The sequence below is a fragment of the Manacus candei genome, unplaced genomic scaffold, assembly GCF_025592945.1.
Source record: "Manacus candei isolate 608988 ecotype Guabito, Panama unplaced genomic scaffold, ASM2559294v1 h1tg000018l, whole genome shotgun sequence".
Classification (NCBI taxonomy): Eukaryota; Metazoa; Chordata; class Aves; order Passeriformes; family Pipridae; genus Manacus; species Manacus candei.
The window spans coordinates 18429932-18438707 of record NW_026138066.1 but is presented as its reverse complement, the minus strand read 5'-3'; the positions used below and the strand labels follow the sequence as shown (position 1 = coordinate 18438707).

The following is an 8776-nucleotide window of genomic DNA, read 5'->3' as shown; positions in this document are numbered from 1 at the left end:
TTATTTAACTTAAGGAAGTGGATCTGGGTAATGATGTGTTTGTGGTTCCCCTGGACTTTACACTGCAGCTGACCCCTCTGAGCTGGTGCCATTCCCCAGCCAAGGACTGGGCAGGAGAGTTCACTCTGTCAGACACAAACTGAATTCCCTGCTCCTCTGGGCATGAGAGCTCAATCTGCTGGAATCAAGTAGTGGTGGCTTAAATTTTATAAACACCCCCTCACCCCCCTTTTTTGTTATGGCAATACAGAGCTTGCAGTTTGAAGCACAGGTACATACATGGAGTCAAAGCAATACTGTTCTTGTAACCTCCCTAGTGCTGAAATTAAGCAGACCAAGCCAAATTAAAATCATGCACAGCTTCTGCCTTCACTTGGTACAGGAGATATTGTGCCTCACCTCTCCATGTTTCACTGGGAAACACTTTCTCCTGTTGTGCTTCAACCTGAGCAGACACAAACAGAGCCTGGGATAAAACATTCTCCTGAAGCCTTGGGCATTCTGAAGCCCCTCAGGCATTGCAGCTGGGCTGTGTTCACCTCTCCACCCCACACCCCCCCATTTCACAGCAAAGGAACCTCATAATTACACTCTCAAATTCTGTAACAGGAGCTTGCTCTGGCTTAGGGAGCACGATGCTGCCAGAAGCACTTCTAGTTTTTTCTGCCAAAATAGCAAGATCTACCTTCCTAGGGCCTTCCTAGTACTGCCATATCACTGTAGCTGAAATTAAATACCAGGAAGGTTTATGAGCTCAGATTATTTTATCTACTACAGTCATTAAAATGAAAAAAGACCAAACTTGAGAACCTTGCTTGTGACCCTTAGAAAGCATTGATTAGTTAAAAAATCCAGTCCAGTGTGTTAGGCTGGCTGTGATCAATGCTGTGTGAAAAGGAAGGAAGCAGGATTCTGGCAGCAGAACTTATCCTGTCTAAGAGCACTCAGCACTGCAGCTTTCACCTGGCCCTCCAGCTGCAGATGCCTGAGCGCAGCTTCCAGCCAGGAAGAAAAATCAAGCCCTCACAAACAGCAAGGATGGATTCCTTAGTACTAACCTGCTCTCCAGAAGGCATGTTAGGAAAGAAACAACCAACTGCAAACACCACCACAACAGGCACTTCACCTCCAGCCAGAATCTAAACTGGTGTCCAAAAGCAGGTGCAATACTGAACAGAGACCACGCTCCCGCTGCATCATCCGGCTCTGTGCCAGGAGCTTCTGTTTGGACTGGTGAGTACCTGGAGCAGCAGCAGCTGCTCCAAGATTCACATCTTAATGGACAGAAGGCTGCAGAAGTGCTGCTTTCTTGGCTCCAGATTGTTGGGCCAGCCCTAGCATCTTAGATTGTTATTTTCTGTAGTTTTCAGCAGCCAAATTACCACCCTGAGAACCCCTCTCAGCACCCACCCAGGCAAGTGAAAACCAAAACCTTAAGTATTCAAGCTGCCTCTCTCTCTCTGCCCAGTAATATTCCTGTTTTGGCCAGCTGAACAGCTCAGTACTGTCGTGTTGCCCCACCTCCAGCCCCACAGCTGGATTTTGTGAAGGTTAAGGGAGTCCACCAGGCTCCACCCCACACAGGGCAGCTACAACAGGCAGGGACGTGGCTCTGTGTCTGCACTTTGGGCTTTTGGGTAACAGTGGGATTCTGGGGTTTGGTCTTTGCTCCCAGCCTCTTGTTCCTGCAGTGCCAGCTGAAGAAAGCCCTTGCCCATCTCCCAGCCACAATGCCCAACTGAGCATAGCTTAGAATTAAGCACAGCTGAAATTTAAGTTGCACCTTATCTTGAAAGCCTTTTCCTTGACAGCTCCTTACTGAGCATGCTGCCCACTGCAGGTCATTAACTATTTACCACTTCTTTGTAGATCTCATCTGCTGCTGTTTTAGCATCTCAGCTTTAGGGTGTGCTAAGGATAAAGTGAAGACAGAATGGGTCTAAGGTAGATATTTTGTTAAGATACAGGCCACTCGAGGACAGATATTGAGGCACTTCTGGGAAGGGGATATGCAACACAAGTTGCCCTTTTGTAAGTATAGAGCTACTGCCTTTCCCTCTGCCAGCTACAAGAGATCCACTAAAGAGAGGTTGCATCCCACCTTTCAGGGTAGTTAGAACCTGCAGTGTAGGATTACTGCAATATACTTGAAGATGGGGGGGAAAACCCCTTCCATTTTCTAATTCACACCTCTGACAGAGCAGCCTGTCACTCAGGTATGGAGGAACACTGCCATCTGACCTTACCTGCCCTTTGGTGACTTCCACAGGGCCTGTCCCAGCTCTGACCACAGGACTCCAAATTCAGCAGAATTCAAGCCCACAACTGACCTTTTTAACTAATGGAGTGTTCCCAGAGGAAAGAGACTCACAATGTCCTGAACATGTGGTCAGTGGGGTGGGGGAGAAGAGGGTACAAATTCTTGCTGACTTGCCAAATCTAAAAGACCCTTAGAGGAAAAGAATATTCTAGAGGAAGGACCAAGCAAAAACATACAGTGCAGCTGATGCTCCATTAAATGTGGCAACACACCAGATACTCAAGTATTTTCACGGTCAGGCAAAAGACTTAACACAGTCACTTATTCCGTACTCCTGCTGCCACCTTCTCACTGCTGTGTGGAAGAAGATGCTTTGTATTTAATACCCTGCTGGGCTCCTTGTGCCAACAAGTTATGGACTTCTTCCCTAGCTAGCCTGGATTTATTCCTGTCCTCTACTGATCTCCCACACTAACACTGAAACAACTACATCCAGAGAAGAGTTAAAGTAAAACCAGTTCTGTCTGCACCCCCCTTGATACACAAATTATCCGGTGCCCACAGAATCCATCTCTGCTTTAGAGTAACCTGCTGTGTGGTGACAGCTGGGGATGTCCCAGATGTAGGCTCAGTGTCTTCAGTAAGGAGAGGATGTAGGTCAGGTTCAGAACAGCCCTTTTTCCCACAGAGAATGTTCCTGGAGAAGAACCCAAAGCCATCAGCAAAGCAGCAGGAGAGGGGCAGCCCTATCCTGACTGACCAGGCAGGAAAGCACAGCAATGAGACTACCAGGAAATGGCAAAGTCAATTCCACTTTGCAATATGATAAAGGGTTTTGTTTTTTTTCTGTTAAGGCCAAACTACTAAGTTTTGTATATGGAAAAAGAGCCATTAGTGATCAACAGTAAAGTCCAGAACTCCACAGCTCCCAAGTTCAGTCCACAGTGGCAGCACATATGTGACAACCTTTCTCTTAATATTCAACTTCACACACACAGAGTTCAAAATCCAGTAAGTTTTCTAGAAAATCCATTCTCACAAAAGCTTAACCAAAAATAATTCCTCAGAATCTGATACGCTCTGACTAACTTTCCAGCATCCTGGGATAGGAAAATGCAGCAAGAATATCCTAAAATAGAGAATATGCTAAAAATCTCTTCATTCTGAGATCCCTCAAGAAACAGGCTCATCAGGAGATGTACCCTAGATAAGGTTATTTAGAAATAAAAGTACCTTGTCTTTGTGCTTTGTGAAGAGTAAGATTCCTGTAAGCTCATGTTTCGGTTTCTACATTATCGCGAGTTCCCCTTCACCTCCCTCCAGCTGGTCTAAGCCACAGTGCCAGCACCAACCTTCAGAGATGCATCCATAGTTCTGCCTGGAAAGCCCAAGGTCTTGCCCACAGAGCTGCAGTGGACATGGACAGACACACAAACATGCTGAAAGAGGAAGGCTTGTAGCTGGATCTGACTAACGAGCATGGCAATACTTAAAACGTTTCTCTCCACACGCACTGAAGAGTTGTGACTGCAGGAAGAGGGGTTTCCTTTCTGCCAAAGTAACTTTTCTCAGCATTTGTGAACCTGTAAGTTTAGCTGATTACAGATTCACCGCTGCAAAAGAAATTGCACTGACCAGAGCTCTGGGTCAGGTCAGGAACAAGCAGATAGAGGAGATGTTTAATGCTCTTTTGCTCACTAGAATCCATTGCTTTATATATCTGGGATTCTGTCACAGGCAAGACCAAGTTAGGACTAAATACACTCTGTGCTTAACTTGGGAAAGACGATGCAGACTGCGGCGTGACACAGGACAGCAGAGCGTTTACCGCTGAACGCACCCCGGAGATCAGAGCGCTGATCCAAGCGGCACCGTGTCCAGCATGAATTTTGCACCTCTGGTAACCGAGGGGTCGCAGTAAGTGGGCCGGGCAGGAGGAAAGCAAATGAGTTCTCAAACCAGCAGTGTCCCTCCCACCCTCCTGGGCAGCACCTCTACCCCAGGAACACCAGGATGCTCAGAGATAATACAGCAATAGAGAGGCAGCATCTTCACAGGATGGGGCTCCAGTAAACGTTAGGGGCCAAAACCAGTGTGAGCCAAGAGGTAAAAAAAAGCACTGTCCCACCGGGGCTTAGGAGGAACCTGGAAGGTTATGAGGAGCAGTGCTGTACCTGAGAGGAAGCCGAGACAAAAGGGAGACCACCCTCTCGCTACAGGACTCAGGTTGGCTAATGTTTGTTAGGAAGGGCTCTGGGGCGCAACGGGAAGTGACAAGACAGCACAGCTGCAATAGCGGTCAGTCTGAGAAGCCAAAAACTCCAGGGGTTGGCAGCAGCTGGCTCTCCCCTTCCCCTGGGGATTCTCTGTTCCAGTTCCTAGAGTATGAGCACCCCTTTCTTCAGCACCTGCACTTAAGTTCTTAAATTTGCAGAATTTTTTTTTTGTTTTTTTTTTTAAAAATACCCCGGTACTTTAATCACGAAAAACCAGTCCCCGCCCCAATTCTACTAAAAACATGATTGTCCGTAGCTGGAGGCTTATTGAACAACCTCACCCCGTCACCATTAAGTTACTCGAATGTCCAATTAAACAGCAGGCAGCTCAACCCTTAGGTAACACAACTACAAAAAAACTGGATGGTGCTCTCTTGTCTCTCCCCCCTCCTCCTCCTCCTCGAGAGAGCTCCGTTACTTTTTCCTAAGCGCCAGCGCTACTCCGACCGCTACAGCCAATATAGCCACGGCGGCAGCCCCGCCGTACAGCAGTATCGATTTCCCTTCCGGCAAGAGGATGGGCTTCTCCTCGGCAGCGGAGGATTTCTCTTCTGCTTCTTCCAAATGGCCCTCTTTCCCCGCTTTTTTTTCCCCTGGAAGCAGTATTTTCTCAGGTTCTGGTGCAGCCTTTTCTTCTGACGGCGCTACCTTTGGGACAGGTTTACTTAGTGCGGGGATTTCAGGTTCAACAAGCTCTTCGGCCGCTTTTCCCTTTTCCTCCTGGGTTGCACGCAGAAGTGCAGAGGGATGTGCTTTTTCAACAGCAGCAACTTCAGCTGGAGGTTTTGCTTCCTGTAGAGAAGCAGAGGTTTCTGGGAACACTGCCTGCATGGTCTCTGCAGCGCCAGCTGCCACCACTGCTTCCTCAATCCCCTCCGGTATCTCTTCCTTCTCCACGTGAACAATGTCGGAGTTGGAAGAGTTGTTCTCGCTCCTCTCTTCACCCCCTCCGTTGCTGTCCAGGCTTTTGACTTCTTCAGGATCCATAGCCACTTGCTGCCAGGACTCGGGTCCCAGGGAGACTGGCAGGCTCTCCGTGTGCCAGCTCTGACTCGCCGACAGGGAGACGGGCAGGCTCTCCGACTGCCACGACGTGGTCACCGTGGGGGACTCGGGGGGGCTCACCTGGCCTGAGTTGTCACTGGTCAGGATGTAGATGTCATTACTGTCCTCTGCGATGAGCCCGGGGTACTCTTCCTCTTCGGATTCCAAAGTAAAGACTGTCCCCTACAAACAAAAGGGAAGACACAACATATGAGCCACGGCTTCAGCATTACCTCCCCTGTACAGGAAGGAACAGGACACCTGGAAACTTGAGCTGGAAGAAAGATGAGAGGGCTCTGCAGCTGCCTGACCTACATTTCAGTAGCTTACAGGACCCAGCTGGTGCAGCTGGCATTTCCAGAGAATGGAACCTCTTAGATGAGCTTTGCTGGGAGCTCCTCCTTTCCCTGACGTTACTGCATCGCTGAGTACACCACCAAAACACACCACTATTAACCAGACAAGATACTAAAATCTGAAACCAAACTGCAACAAAACAAAGCAAGCAAACACAAGGACATGTGCCCAGCTGAATACAGCTGCCTTCTCCCTTCTGTGCACCCTATTGCTTGTCTGTTTTCATCCAACAGTGTTCCTCTTACGTTAATTTTATCCCATTTCCAGTGCTATCTGAAGCCTGCATTTCTACTTTGTACCAACAAGCTGGAATATACAGTAATTCTAGTATTTTACCGCAAACAATTTTAGCTATTCTTAAAATTAAGTTGTGTAGCCAAAGTCTTGAAAAGTTAAGTTGAAACAAACAACCAAGCACAGACATGCAGAGATGCTGACAGAGTTGGCTTGTTTGTATTTAGCTCATTCCCCAGCAGTGACTGGCAGCTCCCAGCAAACTCCCCCAAGTTCACACAGGGAGCATGACATTCTATGGTATGGAATATCCCTTGGATATTACCAGTTTGGGTTAGCTGTCCTGGCCACCCTCCCTCCTAGCCTCTTGTACCTCTCCTTGCTAACAGAGCATGAGAAACTGAAAAGGGCTTGGTTTAGGGTAAGGGCTACACAGCCAAAACGTCAGCATGTTATCAACATTACTCTCATACTAAATCCAAAACCCAGCTCTGTAGCAGTTACCAAGAAGAAAATTACCTATTCCAGCCAAAACCAGGACAAAGAGATGGGACAGAGAGGAACCCCAAAGTTTGCTATGCCACATAATAGAAGTCTGTGAAACCATTAACAGAGATTCAATAACTTTCCTGCTCATAACAAAAATATTTGAACATTCTATAAAGTACTGCAGTGCTGGGAGCCTCTTCTGTGCAAATTCCTTGTTCAATTATCAAGCTTTCCAGTACATTCCATCATAACATGAAGAAAAAAATTCCATTCATTCTCTTTCTTTCTGCTCCCTTCTACAAGCAACAGTTCTAAAGCACTCCAAGCAGTTGTCCCTCTTTTTTAAACCTTTCCAACACCAGTGCATTTGGGGGTTGACTGTGCTCCAGTCTCCTACCTACTGTTTCCCATTCGTCTCCACAGAGACACAAGACACACTGCAACTCCTCACTGCCCTAGAACGAGGAAGGATGTCCACACAGACAAAAAAAACCCACTAAAATCCCAAAAAGTGAGTTGGCAGACACAGGAGAGGTAGCACAAACACTGCTGGTCACTGGCAGGAGCTGTGATCAGAACACATGAAGCAGGGTTGGGATGTAAATCTCCTCAACCCATGGAATTTCGGAATATATTTGGACATGGACAAAGGAATACTGAAGAACACTTTGAAAAGGAATTTTTCTTCATAAATGCCTTTAAATTGGTTGGATGTGGGAAACATCATCCAGCTCGGTAACATGTTCAGAAACTCTAAAGAGAAATGAAGCACAGAGTTCCTCAGGGAAAGGGTTAAAGGTGATTAGGCTGTTCATTAACTGCTTAAGGATCTCCACAAAGTCTTAATTCAGAATGAAATAAAAGCTAATAAAGCATTACCTTTGTGAAAATTTCAGACACCACCCACATGCCAACAAACCCAAAGCAAGTTCTGCTCTGTGAGCAGTGACTGACAGTTCAGGACTCTGGTACCCTCTTGAAAGTCATGTTTCACTAGAACAACTAATTTTTTTAAAATGCAGTTCAGGCCATTAAAGCAAAATGGAGCTCGACACCCAGGGGGAAACAACCAGCATTGCAAAGGAAGAGCAGTGGAAAAGAAGAGTCAAGAAACTGAAGTAAAGGCAGAGGTTACTGGATCCAAAAGAGCCCTGAGCCGTGTGGGCCGGGGCTGCTGTGCAGTGTGGGAGGACAGGACTCCACAGCAGCACTGCCCTGTCCTGCTCCAGCAGACACTGGAGAGCAGCACAGCAGGGAGTCAGTCACTGCTGTCAGCTCCCACCACTCTGCTGAGGATGGAGAGGCAGCTCACTGCCCACTCTGAGACTGTACACTCACTCCTTTCACCATCAGGGTTTGCTCTGGATGTTGATTAAGTAGGAAATACTCTCACTGGAATATAAGCCAGTACCAGATACCTCCGATTATAACAGATTTTTAATTTCCACAAGTGACACAGACTCTTAAGAGTGGCAATTAAACAACAAAATAATTAGGGGTGAAACCTGCAATCTCATGAACCTCTGTACTACCCTCCTCCCTGCTCAGCTCTACCCTTCCACAAATCAGAATGATTTCCCCTCCACAGCACATCACAACACACTAGGCCGCAGCTGTGATCTGACGTTAGCAAAAAGAACAGGGACACCCAGCCCTGACAACAGCTCTGCTCTTGGCACTGCCCTGGGAGTGTGCCCCTGCTGCTGTGACCCACTCAACACGAGGCATACACAAAAATATTCCAAAACCACACCGTGCTGCTGCGGGTTTGTGAGCCCTGGCAATTGCAGCAAACTTCCATAATGAACTAAAAGAAGCATCACACAGGGCCATACTCAGACAGCCTGAATTCCCCTGCAGTCACACCCTGTTCACTGGAGAAAGCCCAGAGGCTTTGAGCTGTGACTCAGCAGCCCATGGAGGGGAGGATGGAGCCACCTGTAGCCAACAGGGACAGTCGGGTACAGAGACTGCCGTGAAATTTAAGCCATCCTGATGCTTCTTAATACGTACTTATTCCTTTAGCCTCTGCTTCTGCTCTCTTCCTGATCCACCACTCTTCACTATTCCCTTCCCTGTCATAAGGAAAATCAAAGGAAACCCACAGACAATTTGC

General features: G+C 47.4%; 1 protein-coding gene across 2 annotated transcripts in view; it reads right to left on the bottom strand.

The window, feature by feature from the left end:
* Positions 1-951: 951 nt before the first annotated feature.
* BCL2L13 (BCL2 like 13) overlaps positions 952-8776 on the bottom strand; it is a 39594-nt gene continuing 31769 nt past the window's right edge. For both annotated transcript variants that reach the window (XM_051784974.1, XM_051784975.1), the window contains one exon: positions 952-5763. In XM_051784974.1, coding sequence (XP_051640934.1) covers positions 4951-5763 — 813 coding nt within the window. In that variant the 3' untranslated portion in view covers positions 952-4950. The remainder of the gene's footprint in view (positions 5764-8776) is intronic.